Below are 24,840 nucleotides of genomic sequence, written 5' to 3'. Positions count from 1 at the left end.
GAGATGAGAACCTTCTTTTTGATGCTCTGATCTGGAATGAGCTGTCTGAAAGGGTGGTGGAAGCAAATTCAATAATAACATTAAAAAATGGATGTTTATTTAAAAAGGCAAAAATCGCAGGGCCAGTAGGAAAGAGCAGGGGAGTGTACAGCACAAAGGAGCAGAATGGCCACTCCCTGTATTGCATATTACTCTTTAATTCTGCTGCAGTCCTGAGCAAGGAGCAGCATGAGGTCAACTTTTCCTTTCAGTTAACCCAGAATTTTCCCCTTTCTCCTGCCTGCGAAATAGGGAAAAGCCCATTTCTGGGAAAACTTGCTGGAAACCCCTCGTTCTACCCTGGAAATTGGTGCTAATGCTCTCAGTTGGAAATTGGTGTTAATGCTCTCAGTTAAATCGTTATTGACAATTATAATTGGCACAGCACAGAAAGTAAAGAAAGCAATTTACTCTGGGCATATTTTGGAAATTCCATTTAATACAGGCTTTGTGTGTTGTTTTAGCTTAGAGAAAGCCATAGTGCAAGAGATTGCCAAGATTGAAAAACGTAACAAATCATCAGGCAGTGGTGGTAAATTGACACAGAGCTTAGCTTTCCAGAGCCTCCAGATCTTTGGAGAAAGGTTAGACACCTTGGGAAAGAATGAAGAGCGTTTGTGTGCTGGAGAAGATTCATGGAGCTTCGGTCATACAAGAGGTGACACCTTAAATGAGTACTGACCAGTGGAGCATTGGTAAAATAGGCTGTAATTGTCCATCTGAAAAATAACACCTCTGGTAGTGCTCCACCCACTCAGTCAGCCTGGATTTTGTAGTCAAGTTTCTTGAGTTGAACCCACCACCTCCCAACTGAGCAGTGAGAACGCTACCCGCTGAGCCACTTCTGCAGTCCAGCTGCTAATGGAGTCTGGGGGGTTGGGGGGGGGGTGCGTGGGGGTGGCATCAGGGGGGATGCATATCCCACACCAATAGAGCCTTCAGACAGCATTGTCTCACAAAAGTGTTTCCGTGCTGTAAATAAAGCCATGTTAAAGAAATGCCCTTGACAACAGACACATGGCCCTCCTGCAGCAGTCACACTGAGGTACAAGAAGGTACCTTTTATGAATTTGCACTCCCATCCTGAAGCTTTTCATACTGGGAATGCGTGTAAGAATGTGGGAAGTTACTGTGTCCACCAGGAGTTGCGAGGTCCCGCCAGGTATGCTGGTCTCCAACGACAAATTCCCTGTGTGCCCTCCTGACACTCAAAGTTTGCTTTATGAGGCATTAATAGCTTGCAGGTCCCTCCTTGTACACTGAGGAACTATAAACACTATTCACTGAGCCGTTAGGTACTTCATTACCACATGCACCACGGAGTTGTTGCCAATGGTATTCTGTAGCTATAGACAGTGCATTTTGCCTGACTATCAGCAGGTCCCTATGTTTCCAATCATTCCCCGTGTTGTTGGTTTTTAATGGAATATTTCTCTCAGGAAGCATAGAATCAACCAGCATAAACAGGGGATATCTGCACTTGAGTTTATGGCTTTCTGTCTGAGTGTTGCTTCCCTGCAAATCTATACAACTAACAGCACTAAAACAGATTGTCTGGTAAAATTTATCTCATTGCTGTTTATGAGAACTTGCTGTGTGCAAATTGGTGCTGTGTTTCTTACGTTAAAACAGTGACTACGCATCAAAAATAATACTGCAGTGGCTGAAAAGCACTTGGCTGAGGTTGTGAAAGGTGCTGCACAGCTATATGGAGTGACCACTGTTGGGTTGATCAGCTCAAGTTCCAATCTTAACCATTGAGGTCATTATCTAGATTAATATTTAAAGTGCATTAACTGCTAGTGAGCTAAGAGCTGCCGCCTTTCATATGTTAAACCGAGGCTCTGTTTACCTATTCAGGCGGATGTGAAGGACCCTTTTGCACTATTTGAAGAAGAGCAGGGGAATTCTGTCAACGGCCCCCTGGCCAACATTTTTCCCTCAACCAGGATCACTTTTTAAACATAAAAGCAAAATATTGCAGATGCTGGAAATCTGAAATAAAAACATAAAATGCTGGAAAAACTCAGCAGGTCTGGCAGCATCTATGGAGAGAGAAACAGAGTTAATGTTTTGAGTCCGTATGACTCTTCTTCAGAGCTGAAGAGAAGTAGAAATGTGATGGATTTAAACTGTTTAAGAGAGGGTGGAGCAGGTGGAGCAAGAAGGTCAGGAATAGATGGGAGTTCAGGAGAGATTGACAAAGTGTCATGGACCCAAGACAAAGGGAGTGTTAATGGTAGTATTAAGGACTAAAGAAGATGCTGATAGTGGCATACAGGTAAGGTAGCAGAATATGAATTCTGCTCTGAAGAAGAGTTATGTGGACTCAAAACATTAACTCTGTTTCTCTCTCCACATTGCTGCCAGAAGAGTTTTCCAGCATTTTCTGTTTTTATTTCACTTTTTAAACAGGTTAGCTGATCAGTCATTCCATTGCTGTTAACCTGTACTGCTCTGTGTTGGGGTTTTTCTCAAAAGGAGATATTCCCCGGAGGTGTACAGCAATGGAAATTCCAGGCTAGACCTAAGAAGCCGGGCCAGCTTCATCAAGCTGCTTCTCACTCAATATAATGTGTTGCTGGCCCTTGGCCAAGGCCCTGCCTTGTGCTGCTATCCGTGCCTGACAACTGATACATTCCCCATTCACTTGGGGTCTGGCTTTCTCTCCCTTCAGCTGCGAGGTTGTGTGGCTGCCACGTAATGAAGTGTTTGTCCCTCTGTATGACCATAAAAAGAGTCAGCGTGTTTCAGGCACCCTCTGTGTCAGAGGAGTGTCTCTCTGAAGATGCTTGTGTCCCAGATGCTTATTCTTTGAGTCATTTCTTGTTGCAAATCTAAAGTTCGTAAAAATAAATGTGCCGTTTGTCACAGGGTTTATCAATACCAACTTAGCTCTCAGACATTGTATCTGTATAAGATATATATCTATTTAGTGGTGGGTAGAGAACAGGCTAAACAAAAGCATCATATTTGACCCCCTCTGCCCCACTCACTTGTTCTCACTCAAACTCCAGCAAAGGGTCGCTCAGTCAATAGCAATCACTGGAGCAAGCCTATTGTTCACTAGATTGATTCCTGGGATGAGAGGGTTGTCCTATAATCAAAAGCTAAGTAAATTGGGCCTATACTCTCTAGAGTTTAGAATAATTAGTGGTAATCTAATAGAAAGTACAAGATTCTGAAGGGATTTGACAGGGCTGACACTGAGAGAGGTTGTTTGCACTGGCTGGGGAACCTGGAAATGGGGCACAGTCTCAGAATAAGGGTCTGATCTCTTAGGACTGAGATGAAGAAAAACTTCTTCTCTCAGAGGTTTGTGAATCTTTGGAATACTCTACCCCAGAGAGTCGTGGATGCTCCATCATTGAGTATATTCAAGTTTTGATCAAGGAATGCAAGGGATATGGGGAATGGGCGGGAAAGTGGAGTTCAGGCAGAAGATCAGCCATGATCGTATTGAATGGGAAAGTAGGTTCAAGGGACCGAATGATCTACTCCTGCTCTTATTTCTTATGTTCTGATGTTGTCCTCAATTTTCTCCTCCCTAGCCCAGAGACTGGGAGGTACCCCACTCTCCAACACCAGCTTCACTCTCAGGTTATCACATGCACAATAAACTCCACTCCCCAATATCAGCATCACTCTAGGGTTACCAACTCTTTAGAATTGGCTTGGAGACTCCAGGAATTGAAGATTAGTCTCCTGGACACTGCTGAGAGCAGCACCTAGGAGAAAATTCACTTTAATAATAAAATGGTGTGTGTTTCTTCACATGAACACGTGTTTATTAATGATAAAAGTATTGGAGATGGGGAGAAATGCTATTTGACTGTCAAGAGTCATCCAATCAATTAGCCTATGAAGGCGGGGCACTGTGAGGATGGACATGTTGCATGACCAGTGGCAGGAATATAGGGGGGTTGGAGTGGGGAGCGCGATCTGAGAGGCATGAGGTCAGGTGATGAAACTCAGGGGTACATTCAGCCAGAGTTGGCAACCTGCCTGATGTAATCAAATCCATAGTACCTTAACCCCACAAGAGACAGTGTGTTAACCAACTGAGCCACAGTAGGGTTCTTCCTACGCCTTACTTAAATGGACTTAATAAATTGAATTGCAAATGGCTGGTCCCCTCATCAGAGATGGTCTTACCTGGCGGGAGGCTGACTGGACCAGACCCGTTTCCCCCAGCACCCACTGCAGCCCCACCCCTCGTTTTCATGCTCCTTTACCTTAGTCAGCACCTGCACACACTCAGAGCAATCCTACCTCCATCAATTAGAGATGCAAAGCAACAGAAGGAAGATTTAAAACCTGCATTTCCTCGCCGCAAAAATGCAATGCTCGCTTTTTAGTAAATTCTCCAAGATGGGAATTCTCTGAATAATTTGTTTTTTTAAATCTATTGTTGGCTTCACTTTTCAACTGCCCATTCAAGTTTCAAATATGAACTTGGATAATAAGTAAGAGCTGCTTTTTTGTCAATCCTTCCAGCTTTTGTTTGTTGCATTTTGACAATTAATGTCGCTTGCTTCACCATATCTCAATAAATCTTATTTCTTGTGTTTAACGGATGTATGCAATCTGTCTCTCTCTTAATCTCACTCCTGACATTTTCTGATATTCATGGTTGCACATGTCCCATAAGTGTTTTGACGCTGAGGAAACATGCAGTACATTATTAGGTATAAGCACATTTGTCTTTACCCATTGAGTACAGTACTTACACTGGGGAGTACAGAGGGGCGTTTCTTTATTAGCTTCATTGAAGCTAGGCTGTGAGGCCAAGGTTCAGAGTTCAGGTCACCATTAAGGTTGAAAGTGTGAGAGAAAAGATGAGGTAAATCAAGAATTGTCCTTGTTCAAGCTCCCGACAGGAAGGAGAAGGGAATAGAAGGATATGTTGGTAGGGTTAGATGAAGTAGGGTGGGAGGATGCTCATGTGAACCGTAAACTCTGGCATGGATCAATTGGGTTGAATGGCCTGTTTATGTGCTGTACTTGCTGTGTCCCCAGGGAGCAGGAGACGGAGGGAATGCTTTTGAATCTTTTACTCCTGTTCTGGCATAAGCTAAAATATACAGTGAAGAAACAGGGAGCACTAAGAACTTGTAGTGATATTGTTTGTTATAATATTCCCTCCCCAACGGCAATGTGGGTGAACCTACACCAAATGGACTACTGCAGTGTTTCAAGAAGGCAGGGTCACCACCACCTTCTCAAGGGCAGTTAGGAATGGGCAATAAATGCTGGCCTAGCCACTATCGCCATCATCCCATGAATGATTTTTAAAATAAATTCAGAACGTGTAGGGCAGAATTTTTAGCTCGGTGTGCAAGCGCACGCCCCACCCGCTTGAACGTAAAATAGCCCTTGATGGCGTCGGGCGAGAGTCCCGACATCATCCTGCGCTCGCCTGATATTTCGGTCAGTGGTGTGCGCGAAAGTCAGAAGTGTGACCACCAACAATTAAAAGGGCAGTTAAGCCCATTAAAGTTCCAATTGATTCCGATTTTTCGTGGTCCATCCAACCTTATGTTTGGCGGACGGGCGAATCTGCCAGGCGGACTTTGCATTTTTGATGAAACCTCATCCAAGGACGGGATGAGGTTTCTGTTATTAAACTTAAAAAAAAACGTACAGACGGAATTTTCATCATGTTCAGGTGACTGATTCTGATGTGTGGACATTTTTTTTCCGGATTTTAAAATCTTTCTATTGCTTTTAAATTCTTCAGCTCCCTGAGGCAGCTCTCTGCCTTCAGGGGGCTTTCATTCCGCACTCCCCCATGTCTGTGCTTACATCAGCGCCTGCCCTCTCCCTGCCCCCCACCCCCATTTCAGCACGCGTTTCACTCTGGATGGCTGTTAATTGGCCAGCCAGTGTGAAATCACGGTCAGGAGGCCGATCGCAGTTGGCGGGTCATTCTACAGCCACTCCCGGGCCCACAACATTGACCTAAAAATCCTGCCCGTAATTTATATTGTAGAGATGCCACACACATCCCCAGAAAAAAAAATCACCCTGGGTTTAATGTCTGTTCAGTTTTCTGCTTTCTCTTGGCCATCTTCCATCACACTCTGTTTATGGTTCTAGCTCATCGCTACTCAAACAAAAGCCAAAATCCTGCAGATGCTGGAGATCTGAGATAAAAACAGAAGATGCTGGAAATGCTCAACAGCTCTGGTAGAATCCATGGAGAAAGAAAGAGAGTTGTGTCAACCATGGTAGCACTCTCACTTCTGAGTTGCAAGGTTCAGGGTTCAAGTCCATTTTCGCCCGCCCCCGTCCTCACCAGGACAAGGCTGATGAGGGAGTGCTGCACTGTCGGAGGTGTCGTCTTTTGGAAGACATGTTAAACTGATTCCTTGTCTGCCCTCTCAGGTGGATGTAAAAGATCTCCTAGCATTATTTTGACAAAAAAACAGGACAGTTATTCTTAATGCCCTGGCCAATATTTAATCGCTCAATCAACACCACGAAACAGATTATCTGGTCATTGTCACATTGCTGTTTGTGGGAGCTTGCTGTGCGCAAACTGGCTGCCAGGTTTCTTACATTTTAACAGTGACTAAACTTCACAAGAAAGTACATAATTGACTGTGAAGCACTTTGAGAAGTCTGGTTTTGAAAAGTGCTATATAAATGCAAGTCTTTCTTTCTCCTTTTTGGCATATCAGGTCAGTGAAAGGATATTGACCTAACACGTTAACTCTGTTTCTTTCTCCAGACCTGCTGAGTATTTTCAACATTTTGATTTTTTGTATCCCTGATATGGCCTCTGAGCCCCACTTCAGGACTTGATGGCCACAGAGGATGCATTCATAACATGGTCAAACAGGCTGATTATCAGCCTGTAAATCTTCCAGTAAGCCTTGTGGCAGGCAGTAAGAGCGGGAGAGTTTCCTGATCAGCCATGCTGGTCAACAGGAGGCAATGGCAAGCCACTGCAGTACTTTGCCAAACATAATCATGGACCAATCCAATGGGAGTCCATGGATCACCAACGCTCTCTTAGGTTATGGCACCTGGAGGAGGAGGATCTGATATGGATGCAGATTGGTGTTGGTGGATTTATAGGAAGAAAGACTTGCATTTAGATAGCAGCTTTCCAACCCTCAAGACATCGCAAAGCGCTTTACAGTTGATGAAGGACTTGTCAAAGCAGCAATGTGATAATGACCAGATAATCTATTTTATTGGTGTTGGTTGAAGGCAAATGTCGGCCAGGACACTGGGACAGATCTTCTTCAAAATAGTGGGATCGCTAATATTTACCTCAGAAAGCAGGATTAACGTCACAGCTGAAAAGCAGCAACTCCAATAGTGCAGCATTCCCTCAGTACTGCACTGGAGTGTTAGCTTGGATTTTGTGTACCAGTCTCAAGTGGGACTTAGAACCCACAACCTTCTGATCCTGAGGTGAAAGTAACACTTGCTGAGTCACAACAGACATACAATGGCAACTGCTGGGTTTAGGGGGACTCAAATGATATTGTGCTACTTGCTTCCAATTTTCTGAAGTCAGCTTGCTGGCATGACAAGATCCCAATCTGGACTGGGCTGGTGTCAAGAACATGTGACTGGTAAGAGTAGAAGAAGTGTACTTAAGTGAAACTTAAAGGGAGGGGAGCAATTAAAGGGAAGTGGCAGAAGAGGTACAAAAAATTCCAAAAGTCTTTTCAGGAAAGGCTGAAAAAGACATTCAGTCCATCAACAGCCTCAGCCAAGATTGGGGAATGAAGCAACGCAGAAACAATGAAGAAAAAGAGACTCATGGGGCAGATGTGTGTGTGTGGATAAACGATGGTGCCGCCCAATAGATGGGTGCCAAAGTGGTGCTCAATGAGGGTAGCCCTCATTGCCACTTGACTGCACCTTCCCTATGGATGCACAGAAAGAGGTGAAGGCAGCAGCTGACAGCCACTGATGTTAGCTCAGGAGGATGGTGAGGGAGATGGCGAGGTAGTTACTGCAAAGGCCTCCCACCTACTACCCTCTGTAAGATCACACTCATCCAAAACCCTGTTGCTCATATCCTAGTTTTCACCAAGTCCTGTTTTCCCAACACCCTTGTGCCCACTGACCTACCATTGGGGCCTCACTGGGCAACACTCCAGTTTTTATAATCCTTATCCTTGTTTTCAAATCTCTTCCTGGTTTCACCTCTTCCTATCTCTGTGACCTCCTGAAGCCTCACAACACCCCAAGGTCTCTGTCCTCCCCCAGTTCTGGCTTAGCCCCAATCTACATCACTCCACCATTGGTAGCTGTGACTTCAGCTCCATAGGCCCTGTGCTCTGCAATTCCACACCTCAACGTCTCTATTCCCCTTTACCATGCTGCTTGAAATCTACATTTTTGACTCACTTCCTTGGTTACTGGTTGTAGTACCTCCGCATGTGGTTGGGTATCCAAATCGCTTGATCCTATAATGCATCTTGGGATGTCTTGCTATGTTAAAGGTGCTATATAAATGCAAGTTGTTGTTGTATCACCTTATTAGTGTCGTTGAAATGAATTCCTGCACATCCCTCATCACTTTCCCCAGAAACAAGCTTTGATTCGAAGGGGCTGAATGAGAGATTGTCGACTGTACTTCCCACTACTTCATCGGCAGAGACTGTGAGAGGGAAACTGAACTCATTAGTGAGTCCTTGATTTTGGGTAAATCTGATTTCAAGTCGCACGGGGATGCTCTGGAAGGCTCGGCTAAAGGTATAGATTGATGGTCAGCTGCGTTTGCTCCAGTGTCTCAGTAACTTCGAAGGGAAATCAATACCATCTGCATGAACATCATCATCATCACAGCATTGGCTGATTCCAGCCTGAACTATGAAAAAATTGCTCCGCAGGAAACCTTGTGTTTTGGTGAGAGACTAAATGATTGAAGGGGAGAAGTTTCGTTTACTAAAATCCAGAGATAATTTGCCTCATTTGTCAAGCATAAGCCTTGGCCTCATTTTATGTGAAGCTCTATTTGTTTCTGTCCAGGTCTAAGGTCCCTTGAATTTTGTTTGCTTGGCAGTAACGTTATCCAGGAAGATTAAAAATGAATAAATAATTGGGTAATTCAGATGCGAAGTCAAGATCTAGCATCTCTCTGATGTTTTGGGGGAGTTGCGAGCTGCTGTGTGCTTCTAAGTATGGAGAGACATGGGGTGGGCCCTGTGCCAGTCTCACACCTGACCTTATGACCTTGGCAGCAGCAGAGGCCTGATGACAGGTACCCTGCCCATTATGGAAACTTGTTTACCAGGACACCAGGCGGTAAGGACGTTCACCTTGATGGCGGTTCTGCCCCGAAACAACCTTTCCTCTCTAACCAGAGAATGTGAGGCTCCACAGAGGCTGCGGAGAGATTTTCCAGAATAGTTCCAGGGATGAGGGATTTTTACTACAAGGTTAGGTTGGAGAAGCAGGGATCGTTCATCTTGGAGTGAAGGAGGTTGAAGGGAGATCTGGTAGAGATGTACGAGATTATGACAGGTTTAAGTAACGTAAACTAAGAAAAACTGTGCCCATTAGCTGATGGTACAATTAGGGGGCATAGATTGAAGGTTTTGAGCTAGAGATACAGGGGGCAATGTAAGCAATAACTTTTTTACGCCACGAGTGGCAATATCCTGGAACTCACTGCCTACAAGGGCGGTGGAAGCGGACATGATCAATGATTTCAAATGGAAATTGGATGGGCACATCAGGGAAATGAATTTATAGGCCTATGGGGATAGAGCGAGTGAATTGGACTGAATGGACTGAGCTACAGACAGAGAACTGGCATGGACTTGATGGGCTGAGTAGCCTCCTTCTGTGCGGCAATGGCTCCATAACTCCAGGAGTGCTGCCATTTGCCTTCCTGCCAAGATCACCCCATCACATTACCGTTGAGGCTCGATTAGTCCAACGGGGAAGGGGTTATTTCAGATTGACCCGAGAGCTGATCCAGAGACACCTGACCCCAGGAATTGTGAAACTGATGACTAATTACAGTAATGAGAACTTGATCTGACTCATTTGACACAAAGGTTGGGATATCAAGCTGCAGAACTGAAGGATGTAATATTAATAAGAGAGGTGGCAGCTCATCCGTTTGATCACTAAGGGTGAAGTAGTGTAGTGTTTATATTACTGGAATAGTAAGCCAAAATCCTAGATTAAGCATTTGTTAATTGTGAGTTCAATTCCTGTGAGTTTAAGATCAGAATTCAGTTTTTAAAAAAATGAGTACCAGTAGAAGTGAATTTGTAGCTTTTAGATTATTACTTTAAAAAAACAAAACACAAGTGGTTCACCAATGCCATTCAGGGAAGGAAACATGCTGTTCTTTCCTGGTTTATGTGGGAGGCCAGGCCTACACCGCTCTGGTTTATTTTTCACTGAGGAACGAGTGTTCCAGTTCCATTTCCCAATGTCACGGCAGAAAGTTTATTTTCTTTAATTTTTCATGGGACTTGGATGTCACTGCCCAGCAAGACCAGCATTTAGTCCCCGCCCCTATTCCCTTTGAGCTGATTGTAGAAGGCAAGTTAAGAGTCAACCACATTGTTGTGGGTCTGGGTCTGGAGTCGCATGTAGGTCAGACTGGGTAAGGATGGCAGATTTCTTTCCCTAAAGGAGCTCCAGTGAACCAGGTGGATCTTGACAACAATCAATAATAGCTGACACAGTCACCAGTGCACACAGATTTTTTTTTCCCAATTCCAGAATTATTGGTTGAATTTAAATTCTACCAGCTGCCATGGTGGGATTTAAACCTATGTCCGCAGAGAATTATCCTGAGCCTCTGGATTACTATCCCAGTAACATTACCACTACACCACCTTCTCCCCAAGTAGCACTTCAAGGAGTTAAACATCTTAGGATGAGCGTTGAAAAATGAATCGAATTGCACTTCATGTTATCGTGCACAAGTTCTCTTTTGATAGCAACATAACATGCTCCAAACTATGCGCTGTCAAATTGTTATCAATGGTTCACAAAGGTGTACCAATGCTTTCTCAAAACCAGCATTGGTACACCTTCGTATGTACCAGGGATGGGCAATAAAAACATATGGGGTAGGATCTTCCAGTCAGCGAGTGGGGGCAGGGCCCGCTCACCGACACGTAAAATGATGCGGGACGACATTGGTTGGAATTCCTGATGTCACCCTGCGTCATTTCCATTTTCAGGTCGGTGGGGACATAGCCAAATCAGCTGTGCACCTGCCGACCTGTCAACAGCCTATTGAGGCCATTGAAAAACTAAATAACATCATTAATGGACCAGCCCACCCAACCTTATGGTTGGTGGGCAGGCCAGGAGCTCTGGCGGGCTTAAGAAAAAGCATGATACCTCATCCAGGGGCGGTTTCATGAGAGTTTTTAAGTATTTAATAAAGGTTTCAATAAAAGTTATGGACATGTCCCAACTCATGTGACAGTGTCGCATGAGGGAACATGTCAGGGAAATCTTGCTATCATTTGTTGAACAATTTTTAATTTGGAGCCAATCTCCCTGAGGCAGCACTTAGCCTCAGGGAGATCAGTGCGCTATTCTGCGCGCATGCGTGAAAGAGCGCACTCTCGGCTGAGGGAATCCCCCCCGCCCACGTAAAATGGTGGCGCAGCCCCAATTGTGGGCTCCGATCGGAGGCGCGCCTGACCACGCCCGCTCCTGCACTTCCCTCCCGGTGGGGGGAAAATTTTTCCCATGAAATATGAGCAGGAGTAGACCAAATGGCTCCTCGTGCCTGCTCTGACATTCGATACTGACTTTCTGCCTCAACTCCACTTTCCCGCCTGCCTCCCATATCCCTTGATTCCCTGGGGGACCAAAATCCCCAAGATTCACAACCCTTTGGAGTGAAGAAATTTCTCCTCATCTCAGTCCTAAACGATCAACCCCTGATCCTGATCTAGGTTCCCCAGGCAGGGGAAGCTACCCACCAAGGTCTACCCTGTCAAACATGCCAGCCTTGCCAAGGAACACTGATTACACCAAGAATTAATAATAAAAGAACCTTCCAATTTCACTGCTCCACTTTGATGCCTCAGGTCATTAGCCAGATCTGACATAGCTGACTCAGGATTTACAGATAATATTTAGTCATGCTTCCAAAAAGACTGGGTGGTGCCTTGGTTGAGTTTGTCCTTTGTCTCTCGGCCTTAATCCAGCCTTAAGCGGCAGGGAGAAGGTGATTATAAGAGCCCCGTGTGAAACGAGTTTGGGTGGATTTAACCCAGTGGGTGCAAGCACATAGCGGAAAATGTCCCTAAATTACACATTTCAAACATTAATTTTATGCTTTATGCTGCCATGTATGTCCCTTTTATGTTTGCAATATATTTTTATCTTTTATATTGTCCTCTAACATGCTCCCATCTACATGTCCCGCCTAGACCTTTTCCTGTGTATGACATGCTATGTGTGTGTTTGGTCCTGTATATAATGGTGCCTGGTACCTGTGATCACTGGTTTAGTGATGCTTTTAACCTTTCTCCTTTCAAGAGTGAGGTACAGAGAGGAATGGGAAGATGCATTTGATTTCCATTCTCTCAGCCTGGCTCTCTGGAGACCAAGGCTGTCAAATTAGCAGTTTTATGATTGCTGTGACTGTTCAGTGAGAACTGGTTGGGATTGAAATGCCAAAATCCATTTCTCCGGTAATTATTAACAAATGACAGTGACTGAATGGTGACCTTCATTGCAATATCAAATGAAAAGTTTAAAGGTGCTGCGTTGGTCTGAATCTCCATGTCAAGAAAAGTATAATAAGGAATTAAAAAGGAAACTTAAGGTTTTGAATTTGAAGTAGTTTTGAAACCATTACAGGGGTGTTGACTCTGCGGTCTTGAGTTATCTGGTACTGTTAGCCCATTGGCTGTGTGAATCTAGGCTATTCGACCATGAAAGAAAGAATGAACTCCCATTTATATAGTGACTTTCACAAGCTCAGCACACCCCAAAGCATTTTACAGCCAATGAAGTAATTTATTTGCATGTACCGCTGTTGAAATGTAGGAAATATGGCAGCCAATTTTCACACAGCCACAAACAGCAACAGAGTTAAAGGACCAGACTTCAGGTGTTGGTTGAGGAATTAATATTGGCCTGGACACTAAGGTGAGCAGCCCTGCTTGAGAGGACAGACTTGGTTTAACGCCTCATCTGAAACACCTCACTCTATCACCGCCACACTGGAAGCATCAGCCTAGATTTTGTGCTCAAGTGCCTGAAGTGGGATTTGAACTCACAAGCTTCTGACTCAGGAGCACAAATGCTGCTAACTGAGTCATGGCTGGCACCAGTAGTGGAAGGTCAGGAGGAATGAGAGCTGATCCTGACATCCAAGTGTGCATTTTCTAGACTGAGTCACCAGGACAGAGATTACCAGAGAGACCTTGGGCGATTTTCATTCCTTCCAGGGTACAGGTGCTGAGACCACCTGTAGCAGCCCTGCCCTCTCTCCAGCCGAGATTAACTAACTCAGTACAGGTTAAACCCAGAATTTCCTTAAAAGCTAAATACTGAGGATGCTGGAAATCTGAAACAAAAACAAAAATGCTGGAAAAACTCAGCAGGCCTAGCAAGCAACTGTGGATAGAAAAACAGGGTTAATGTTTCGAGTCCGTATGACCCTATCTGTTTCTGTTCCAGAATTTCCTTGCCTCCTTAACCAGGGAAGGGTTTGTGTTTTTCCCTTGTTCAGGGGAATCCTGGCCTCTGCTCAGGGAATTCCACCCTCCCACTTCCCCAGGACAATGTCTCTAAACTCAACTCTGGAAACTACCTTCTGAACTGTCAATAACAAATGCATTGTTACTAATGAGTCTTGCCAATTGCACAGACACAGAGCAGAGTTTTATCCTTGCTTCTATTGAACAGAGAAAAATAATGGGTGACAGGCCTCATTAATTACCAGTGCACAATAACAAAAGAAAGGAAGATTTGCATTTATATAGCGCTTTTCATGACCACCGGACGACTCAAAGCGCCAATAAAGCACTCTGCTTTTGAAGTGTAGCCACTGTTGCAATGTAGGAAACACAGCAGCTAATTTGTGCATAGCGACATGACAATGACCAGATAATTTGTTTTTGGGGATGTTGATTGGGGGATAAATATTGGCCAGGGCACCGGGGAGATCTCCCCTGCTCCTCTTCAAAATAGTGGCCATGGAATCTTTTACCATCCATCTGAAAAGGCAGATGGGCCCTCAGTTTAATGTCTCACCCAAAAGGGAGCACTTCTGACATTGTAGCACTCCTTCAATAGTGGACAGGACTGTCAGCGTGGATTTTTAATGTTCAAGCCCTGCCGTGGGGCTTAAACCCAGAATCTCGCAACTCAGATGTTAAGAGTGCTACCCACTGAGCCACAGCAGGCGCAAGCCAATCCTTCAGTTTCAGTTAGACGTTACAGATTAAAGAAAAAAAAGTACTGGGCAGCTCAGAGCAGAACTGAGCCAGACTGAAGAATGTGAACTAACCACTGCCTTGGCTCAGTCCTAGTGCCTGCAGGAGGTACAGGTAATGGTCTCAGCCCCTGTGAATGAAAATCTCCACTCAAAACAGTAACAAACCTTTCTCTCCGTCAGTCACTTCAACCTGCTATGTCCAGCAGTTTCTGTTCATGTGGCCAATAGCCAGCTGGATGTGGGAGCCGCTGTTACAGTATACTTATTGACAGAGGCTTTTCCATGCTATGTATGTGTAATGAAGGAGGGTGTGTTACTGGTCGAACACTTGCTCGATCCCACAGCCTCCCCACGGATTAAGATTGAGCTAGGCAGCTGCCTTTTTTGGGGAGGGGCTGGACACAGTTGCTTTGTCCCTTTGGCCCAGGAAGGAAGGCCATCAGTTTAGCCACCATCCCCCCGCGCTGAGTCTGCTCCAGCAGCTGACTATATGGCAGGATCATCTGGGAGCAGCTTCCCGTGGGAGGGTGGGGGTGGGGGTGGACCCCGGCGCTGGGAGTTCAAAAGTAATAAGGCAAACTGATGAATGTTTTAAACAGCATGGGGAGAAGGTCAGAGAAAGTCACAGTGAAATCATCCAAGCAGTACAATTCTGTGAAGATTAACCAGCCCTGTTCATTCTGATGGACCACACATTGCGCACTGCTTCACAACCTGAACGGCTGGTTCATACAAGACAAGTGTTAGCATAGTGAACCATGCTGAACCATGTGAATAAAGCAGCACAAAACTATAGTGAACCACACTGGAGGAGTGACACTGGACTACACTGAGAAAGGAGGGGTACAGAGCGATATGTAACAAGGTGACACTGAGCAGTACAGTGCAGGAAGATCCCAGATGTAGGCCCTCATCGATACTGTGTTTGACAGTCTCAATCAGGGTAGGTGCCGGAAGTGTCATGCCTGGGCTCAATGTTCCTCAATGGACGGGCGGTATTCAGCCAGGGCTTCTGACATGAAATCACTGGAAAAAAAGAAAGACTTGCATTTATATAGCACTTTTCGTGTACATTGGAAGTCCCAAAGCACTTTACAGCCAATAAAGCATTATGAAGTGTAATCAATATTTTTAATGTAGGAAATGTTACAACAAACTCCTAAAAACAGGAATGTCATAATGATCACTTAATCTATTTTTGTGTTATTGATTGAGGGATAGATACTGGCCAGGACACTGGGCATAACGCTACCCTTGCTCTTTTTCAATATAGTCCCATGGGATCTTTTTCATCCACCCGAGCAGGCAGATAAGGTCATGTCTCATCCAAAAGATGGCATCTCTGACAGTATAGCACTCCCTCAGTACTGCAGTGGAGTGTCAGTCTTCACTTTTGTACTTAAGTCCTGTATAGTTTACCCTTGCTGGAAGTGAACTTGTATGGGATTTAAATGAAGACAGGATGAGGATGAGGTTCACCTCCAGAAGCATTCCATGATCGAGTAGCTTGCTGACCATTCAGTGTCTAGACTCACGTAAGACCTCAAAGCATGATGGGAGTACAGTATGCTCCCCCTTTAAATAAAAACACTTTGAAAAGTGGATGTAATGCACTCATAAATATAAATGACAGCAACGCTGTATCAGCTGACTGGAAGTGGAGTCTTCCATTGACAGAATGTTGCAGGGAAATATACCATGTCCAAGCCTGACCAAGCCTCCTTAGGCAGCACCTTCCAAACCCGTGACCACTATTATCTAGAAGGACAAGGGCGGCAAATAAATGGGAACACCACCATCCTGGCTTGGAAATATATCGCCGTTCCTTCACTGTCACTGGGTCAAAATCCTGGAACTCCCTCCCTAACAGCACTGTGGGTGTACCTGCACTACATGGACTGCAGCGGTTCAAGAAGGCAGCTCACCACCACCTTCTCAAGGGCAATTAGGGATGGGCAATAAATGCTGGCCTAGCCAGCGACACCCACATTCCATGAATGAATATTTTAAAAAATGCACAATATCAATCAGCATGTATTTTCAAACCTCAAAGAACTTGCAGGACAAAAATGTCCCTTGAGTTATACCCAGTTTGATTGATGCCAATGAACTACATAATGTGAATATCATGAATGTTTCCACTGGGTGCTTCCTGTATATCTCAATCACGTTCTCCTTGTTTCTTGTCTACATGAGTTCTGAGGAACTTGTCAGACTGGAAATTGATATCAATAGGCACATTGATAAAGAACTTCTCAATGTAGTCACAGAAATTAAAAATGTTCACCCTCATGTTTAAGACAACAGTGTTGTCATTGGGATTTCGGTGGGTGATCTGCACTGTAAATCCGAATATCCTGCAAGACAGTTATAGATTTTACTCTTCCAAGCTTGGCTTGTACTTGGAGAGAGCATTTGAACAGTATGAGGTACCATTGATCAAGTGAAAGTTACTGGTAGTGCGAGTACTTTGAAGTTGTGGGTCCTACTTCTGAATTACTCTCATCTCTTTTGTTTGAAACTCTCCAATCCAGCTTTAGCCCTGGTCGCAGTACTGAGACAGTATCAATGAAAATTATAATTGTGCCCAGTGCTCTCACCCTGCACTGCCTTAGACACTTGATGCACTGCTCATTCCTAATTCTGCTCGTACCTGTCTCAATGCAGACATTCTATCACCTTCAAACTCTAGTTTATCTTAAGTTGCATCCTTGATCCCATCATTTCTTTTATCATTATCATCTAAATCACTCAGGAGCATGGGGTCAGTTTCCACATGCATATTGTTAACAGCCAGCTCAGCCTGTCTGTCAACTCCATTGATCCAAATACTGCACTCATCTTCTCCAAGCTTCATCATTCCCGTCCCTCCAGACTCCATTGGTGGATTGACTTCACATTTGGCATCTTTTGTTTCCAAATCTCTCCATGGCCTTGCCCACCTTGTCTTAGTGATTCCCTCGCCACCCAGCTCTTAGCCTGTGCCTGCTCCATCCATCCTTCCAACACAGGGCCATCCCTTCAACACTGCTCCCTTCGCACCCTCTCTGGAAACTGTAATATCAGGATTTGTAAGGGTTAATGTGCGGCACTGCATAAATAGCACCTCCCATAAGGATGAGGTAAGAGAACACATGATCAGGAGAGTACGGGGAGAATGTTCATGGCTTCAGCAGTGCAACACCTAGTCGTGGATAGCGGTACACAGTTCAGTTGTAAAAAATACATTTACCAACATCTCAGTAATCATTCCGAAGCTAGACTAACCAATATACACCAGAAACAACTAGCTCAGCTTTTCTGTCCTCTGGAACTTACGTCTGAACTCCTTCTACCTTTCAACCTCCTTCTCTGCTTTCAAGAGCCTCCTCAAAACCAGCTCTGATACATCATTTCCTTCCTGCTCAATATCTCTGTCATACTCTATACACCTTAGTGACGTGTTGAGCAAGACAGAATTGAAAGCTGTTGTGGTTGTTGCTGGCAACAGGAAACCAAATTGGTTCTAATGTAGTTTTCGGTTTGGCATTAATTCACTAAAGAAGATTTATCATGACACTAGAAAGATAATAGATCTACAGAAATGATAAGAGAAGCTCATGTTCCTATGTACTCTGATTACATTACCTGATCTGAGTGTAGTTATATGCCAAACAGGTATTTCCAGAGTGCCCCATCTGTAAAGGTCTTGTGCATTGTGGAATGGAAGGACATCGAGCCAAAACCCTGGGTTTCCCTCCCTTTCTTCCACTCTTGCTGTACCCTCTTCATGAATGGTTTGTGACTTGAGGGGCCTAAAATAGTACAGGTGGTGTAAGTCAGACAGGGTGAAGATCAGGGTGGCATTTGTTGTGCCTGCTAATAATCATTGGTCAGTTTCATGCACTTGGGTGAGTGACTGAGTACCTATGGTATGTGCACTGCCTCAAGGACTAGGCTGAACATGACTTAGGTTTAGTTCCCAGTTTGTGCTGTCACAATAATCCCAGTAGGGTGCCGCTGATCGTGAGATAATTGGCTTCAGTGTCCCCATGGGAAAAGGAACAGACTGAGTTGCCTCTGTTGGATCACTATGTAGTATATTTGTGTGTGGATATGAGGTGACAACAAGGACCAAGCTTGGCTGTTGCATTCCATATTCTGCTGACTGTTACGGTATGGTCATACACGAAGAATTAAATGTTTCAAAAAAGGTATTGGTCTTGGCATGAGTCAGGTGGCGGTACTGTGCTGTCCTTCCAGGCTTTCCTCTAGGAGTTATAAAATCGTAAAGCACAGAAGGAGGCCATTTGGCCCATCATGCCTGTACTGGCTATTCAACTGGCCCGATTTCCCCAAAACCCTGTAAATGTTTCCTTTTTGAGTATATAACAACTTATTTATTGAAAGATATGATCTGAATTTACTTTCACCACCCTTTCAGGCAGTGCCTTCCATACCATAACAACTCGCTGCATAAAATTATAGTTTTAATACATGTTCTCCTCATCTCCACCTGGCCTTTTTTTTTTGCTCATTACCTTTGATCTGTGTTCTCTGGTTGGCGAGCCTCCTGTCAGTGAAAATAGTCTCTCTCTCTCCACTCTAGTAGAAGCCCTGTATGAAGTGTGTACATTTGGACGGAGATGAGAGCAATGTGCTGACTAACAGGCAGTTTCAGCTTGTGGGGGCTTCCATGCCACTTTGCTGTTGCTCTCTCCCTGCAGTGTGTTCCTGTTGCCAACCGCTACAGGGAGCAGTGTTAATCATTAACAACCTGCTGGACTGATGACTGCATCTAATTAAAGACGGTCACTGCCGGGCGTCCATCAGAGAACAGACCGTTAACCGAACATCAGAGTGAAAGGTACAACATTGCAAAGAGGTTCCAAATCTGTGTTGGACCTATTCCAGGAGGTCTGATCACATGATGGAATGACTTAAGGACTGAGCTAGGCAAAGTGAGAGAGCCCTGAATTTATGGTAGCATCGTCTTTTGTAACAATAACGTCAGTGCTACTGCTTGTGTTGCTCACCATGCCATTGCTGTTTCAAAGTGTCAGAGCAAGAGGACAGGGTAAATTTGATTTCCCATTCAGCCTTCATTTTGAGAGTTTCCTATGATTATTCTCCCAGGCTGCTCACAGCAGTGGTCCGAGATTAATCTTTCTCTCCTGGAGACTCCAGGACAATACAGGAGAGTTGGCAATCGTAACATCAAGGGGAGATTTCCTGCTGTAAGTTAATGGTAACAAAGTACTCGCGTAGAGAGGCTCGAAATGTCCAATCTTCTCTGCATTGTGAGTTCCCTATCTTGGTGTTCCATCAGTGGATGGTGCAAGGAGGAAGCCACATACTTTCCTTTGGGTAGCCAGCTGTTTGGATTGATTGCTCAGTCAGAGGAGAAAGAGAGGGACAACTAGAGAGAGGTCCCCAGGACACCTCTGACATACCTTTTTTTGAAGTGTAATCACCGTCATGCTACAGGAAATGCAGCAGCTGATTTACGCACAGCAATATTATGACACAGCCGATGGTAAAGGCTGAGCTGTTCAAATCCCAGAGGGAAACTTGAAACAACTGTCATAACCCATTTTGCAATTTGTATGTTTTGAGATGCAGGCTTTGAATTCAGTAGTAATAAGACCACCGAGTCTCAAGTGGTTTTTATAAAACTAAATTAAGCATTTATTCATAAAAGAAAGATTGTAAGCATATACATACATCTACAAAATTACTACTACAATAACCACAAAAATCCCCTAATTAATCTGACTCCTAGCTACACCTCCGTTAAGACAACAGTAAAACACATAGGTTAAAACAGACCCCTGGCAAAGCACACTCTGGACCGTCGCATTCAAAATAAGTTTCCTTCAGCTCTGGGTCCTTGCAGACAGCAGCTTGAGGCTTACAGGTTGGAGGCTTTAGATCTTGGAATCCCTTCTCTTTTATAAACAGCCTTGTCTTCCTTTATACATATTTTCCTCTTTGAATGCAAATTCTCATTGTATCACTAGGTTTTTTGAACTTCACCTCTTCTAACAATAAAACGCTTTCATAAGACCAATTTTATTAGTAAGCTTTGGAAAGAGTAAACACATTGTTTGACTTTTTCTGGCTAGGTGTAATATTTTATCAATTCTTTTGAATGGTTTATTTAAAAATGTAAATTGTTCCCTTTACACTTTACCTGTTAACTTCCCTATGTTTACCTAATTACCATTTCAAACCTACTTCTCTTTTATACATCAAAGCCTCTAGATCAGCTGGCTTTAATCCAATTAAGACACACACACATACACACACATAAACACAGACACCACCAGAACTCTATTTTAAAATAATTTCCAATAACATTATAGATATATAATAATATCTTCTTGACGGCAAGACCCCACAAGCAGCAGATATATTGACACCGGGGAGAACTCCCCCGCTGCTCTTCTTTGAAACAGTGCAACGGGATCCTGCACATTCACCTGAGAGGGTAAGCGGGGCTTTGGTTTAATGTCTCCCCCTGAAAGATGGCACCTCCGACAGGGCAGGCTCCCTCAGAACAGCACTGGAGTGCTGCCAGCTGATCCCATGGTACTATTTCAAAGAGCCCTCTGTGTGCCCTGCCCAATACTTATCGCTCAACCAAGCCCACTAAAAACAGATTATCTGCCATTACCGCATTGCTGTTCAAGCCCTGGAGTGAGACTTGGGTTCAGTGTGATTCAGAGGCAAGAGTGCTACCAAATGAGCCACAGCCACTACAAAGGGAGACAGCAGCGTACTGGTAATGTTAGTGGACTACTAAGCCAATAACCCCAGGCTACTGAACTGGGGACAAGGGTTCAAATCCTACCATGGCAGTTGGTGAAAATAAAATCTTTTATTTTAAATATGTCAAAAATTGCTGCTCCAACTCCCCAGGGATCTAGTCTGTGCTCCCTTTCTTCACGGCTTCTAGAGCTGCGATCAGGTCAACAAGTAATAATCTGGAATTGAAAATATAGTCTCAGTAATGGTGACCATGAAACCATGTTGATTGTTGTAAAATCCCATTTTGGTCTTTCAGGGAAGGAAATCTGCCATCCTTACCCGGTCTGGCCTACATGTGACTCCAGATCCAGAGCACTGTGGTTGACTCTTAACTGCCCCCTGAAATGGTGTGGCAAGCCACTCCGTTCAAGGGCAATTAGGGATGGGCAACACACACTGGCAAGAAGAAGCTCTGAAGAAGAGTCATACGGACGCGAAATGTTAACTCTGCCTCTCTCTCCACAGATGCTGTCAGGCCTGTTGAGTTTTTCCAGCATTTTTTGCTTTTGTTGTCAAATTTCCAGCATCCGCAGTATTTTGCCTTTAAACACTGGCAAGGCCAGTGACACCCACATCCCATGAAAGAATAAACAAAAATAAAAATATATCTATATCTAAAACAACACACATGCATCATAACTTCTTAGTTGATTTTATTTTATTTTTTATTTGTTCCTTGGATGTGGGTGTCTCTGACAAGGCCAACGTTTCTTGCCCATCCCTAATTGCCCTTGATAAGGTGGTGGTGAGCCCGTTCTTGAACCTCCGCAGTCCATGCGGTATAGGTACACCCACGATGCTTCTTTTATAAAGAACCTCCTCCGCTTATTAAGTCTATATATTTGTGTCGATGGGTTAGAATTAACTTCACACCGTTTTTTTTTATTTTAACGAGTCAGTTTGAGTGTAATGTGAACTATTCCATATTCAGCCCACTCCAGTGCCTGCAGAAATCCGGTCCAGTGTTTGGAGGCTGCACACAGCATTGCTGAACAATGATGGTGACATCATGGCCTGCCCTTGAGAGGCGGGTGCAATCGCTGCCACATCCCATTTATGGCTTAGCCACAGTTCAGTGTCTTCAGAGAGTGAGAAGGCAGGGGAGGGTGAAGAAGGGACTTCCCTCCCTTTGAAACGCTGAGCAGCCTCTGTTGATCAGTGCCTCTGACAAGCAGGATGATTTGTTCCGTGTCATTCTGAGAGACGAGAGAAACCAGCCTTTCACATGGTTCACCTGATGTGGCCAGAGTTGCAAAATGACTGCGCAGCCAGCGGGCAGAAGATGTTTGACGGCTCCCGACGCTTGAGGCAGATCTGGGATGGCGTGAGGCTGGAGGTGACTGGAGATCCCAGCTCTGTGGTCCTTCACAGCTTCACCCAACTGGACCCTGATCTCCCCCTCACTGAGGTAGGGTGACTCCTAGATGTTGTTGTGCACTTTCTTCTGGGGAAAGATCTGGTGAGCACTTGCTTTTGCAACCAGCCCTGTTGTTGCCATGGAGCTGTGACTGATTTGTGCACTGTTTGTTTCTGTGATGGTATGCCTGTATGATGAGGTACAGTAGTGCCTGTTATTGCTGATGATTAACTCTGCTTACTGTAATCCAGAGTGCAGCCAAGTCTTTAAAAATGTTGGTGGGAAATGGGGAGGAGCAGGGGAATTGGGGACAGGATCTCACATTAGGAGTGCAGAGGCTGTTTTGTATTCCCCAGTAAGAGGGGTTTTCCCCTCTTTGTGTAATGAAGTGAGGGATCCGTCTATAAGGAATTGTTTTATGACATTGTTTCACAATTTAATCTGACCCAGAGCCTCTTGTTTCACCTCAGATGGTGAGTAGTGAGGAGACAATTGCTCACTCAGAGGTTCTGCCCTGTCTGGTTGAGAGTGCAGAATTTGAGAGGCTCACTTACACTAGCAGTACCCAGCTGGATGGTTGGACTTTACCTCGCTTTATAACTGATAGCCAAGATCAAACTGTCCTTGAGTGTCTGCGATGTGCAGAATGACTGCACTTCTGGCGAGACATACAAACACCCCCTGTGATTCGCTTGAAACCTTGAGGCGAGAACAGCTTCAAAACATAAACTCATACCCCCTAGAAATACCTTGCGTGGTGACTTTTAGAAGTTAACATTGGAGAGGGAGAATTGTCTCGGTGCTGCGTTTCCTGGAGCCTTGTGTATAATTTTATTTTGTCAATGATCTTCAAAGCTTTCACAGAGATTTACAGACTCTTTGCTGCGTCAGTTCAGGCTCGTCACATGTATATCACAAGACTGTTTGAGGATCTGATGAAGATGTCAGTTTGACTCCTGGCTCTGAGGCAGAAGGTTGAAGGTTGTTATAGAAAGTTGAGGCAGCTACTTCTTCTGTGCAGTTTTGAGGGAGATGCCACTTTGTTCAATGTGCTGTCTTCCAGAGAAGATGTTAAACGACGGCCTCACCTGCCTGCTCTGATAGAGCCAAGAAATTCAGGCCTCTAAATGGCCTCTCAGCTTCCAGTATGGTGGGAAGGAAGCTCATGCTCATTGCGAGCCACAAGGGTGCCAATAAAGGCTAAAAGAAATCGTTTGGTGCCTACACCTAAAACCAACTTTAGGCCCTTTGCATAAGTGAATAAGGGCACCAAGTGCCTATTTTGTGACCCTCAGCACAAGGCTGGTTTGTCCTGAAGGAAACCAGGTCTATGCATTGCCTCTTTCCTGTCTCAATTAAACATCTACCTGGCACAGCGGCCTGATCTTCCATTTCCCTTCTCCGGTGAGCTGTTTTTTATTATCCGCTACAATACGAGGCGTATCAGGTACGCCTTGGACCTCACTCTTCAAGGATAGGGACTGTCCCCTGTATCCCCCACTGGCCTAATAATGGCCATCCACGAGTTTGCTTACACAACACTTCTGAGGTAATTCATTGACTGTGAAGCAGGTTGGAACATCCTGAGGGCGTGGAAAGCTGATGACCCCTTTCAAGATCAGAGACCACTCCTGAAGTTGGTCACATGGGTAAGGTAGCAGAACCTTTGGATCCCAGCAGGAGTTGGCATCATCAGGAGAGGTCGAGAGAGAACTGGACAATAAAACCAGTGTGGCATCAAGTTCTTGCTGCTTTGCTTGAAGTACCGGTGATTGATACCCATTAACTTGGCATCTCCATGTTGTCATGGGAACGGCCAAGGTGATTTAGAAATTTCTTGTTTATTCAGAAAGAGAACTGGCAACCCTGGAGATGGAAAAAGCACACATGAATGTATGCATGCCAAACACATGCATGTGTGTGTGTATATGTAATTAATTTCTTACTGATAACAGTTTCTGTAGTACAAGGCATGGCATAGAGGTGTTAATGTGGGACTGTGTACAGAAATGCCCACACTGTGATGTAAAGGAACCCATGACTGGAGTCTAGAGGACAGTCCGGTACTGGACAGAGACGTGTGTAGAGGCAAGCATGGGGACAGCTCCTAGTATAGACCTTATACAGTATGTATGTACACATTTATGAGTAGTTAATAAAGACTTGCTGTTAAACTATGCAAGACTCAAAACCTCTTTGTGAGACCTTCTGAGCTACACACAATGTCTTACAACAGTTTCCACGGTCGTTG

The 24,840-nt window shown here is 44.6% G+C and overlaps 1 protein-coding gene across 5 annotated transcripts in view; it reads left to right on the top strand.

Annotated features, from left to right (window-relative positions):
* Positions 1 to 24,840, top strand: part of LOC121281010 (ral guanine nucleotide dissociation stimulator-like) — a 164,258-nt gene that overhangs the window by 93,295 nt on the left and 46,123 nt on the right. For 3 of the 5 annotated variants that reach the window (XM_041193555.1, XM_041193558.1, XM_041193554.1), the window contains exon 1: positions 22,298 to 22,640. The exons of the other annotated variants lie outside the window; for them this stretch is intronic. In XM_041193555.1, coding sequence (XP_041049489.1) covers positions 22,458 to 22,640 — 183 coding nt within the window. In that variant the 5' untranslated portion in view covers positions 22,298 to 22,457. Of the gene's footprint in view, positions 1 to 22,297; positions 22,641 to 24,840 lie in introns of those variants that run through there. 5 annotated transcript variants of the gene reach the window in all.

The sequence above is a fragment of the Carcharodon carcharias genome, chromosome 8 (assembly GCF_017639515.1).
Source record: "Carcharodon carcharias isolate sCarCar2 chromosome 8, sCarCar2.pri, whole genome shotgun sequence".
NCBI lineage: Eukaryota > Metazoa > Chordata > Chondrichthyes > Lamniformes > Lamnidae > Carcharodon > Carcharodon carcharias.
Note: the sequence above shows the minus strand (reverse complement) of the source record. Positions and strands in the feature narration are given on the sequence as shown.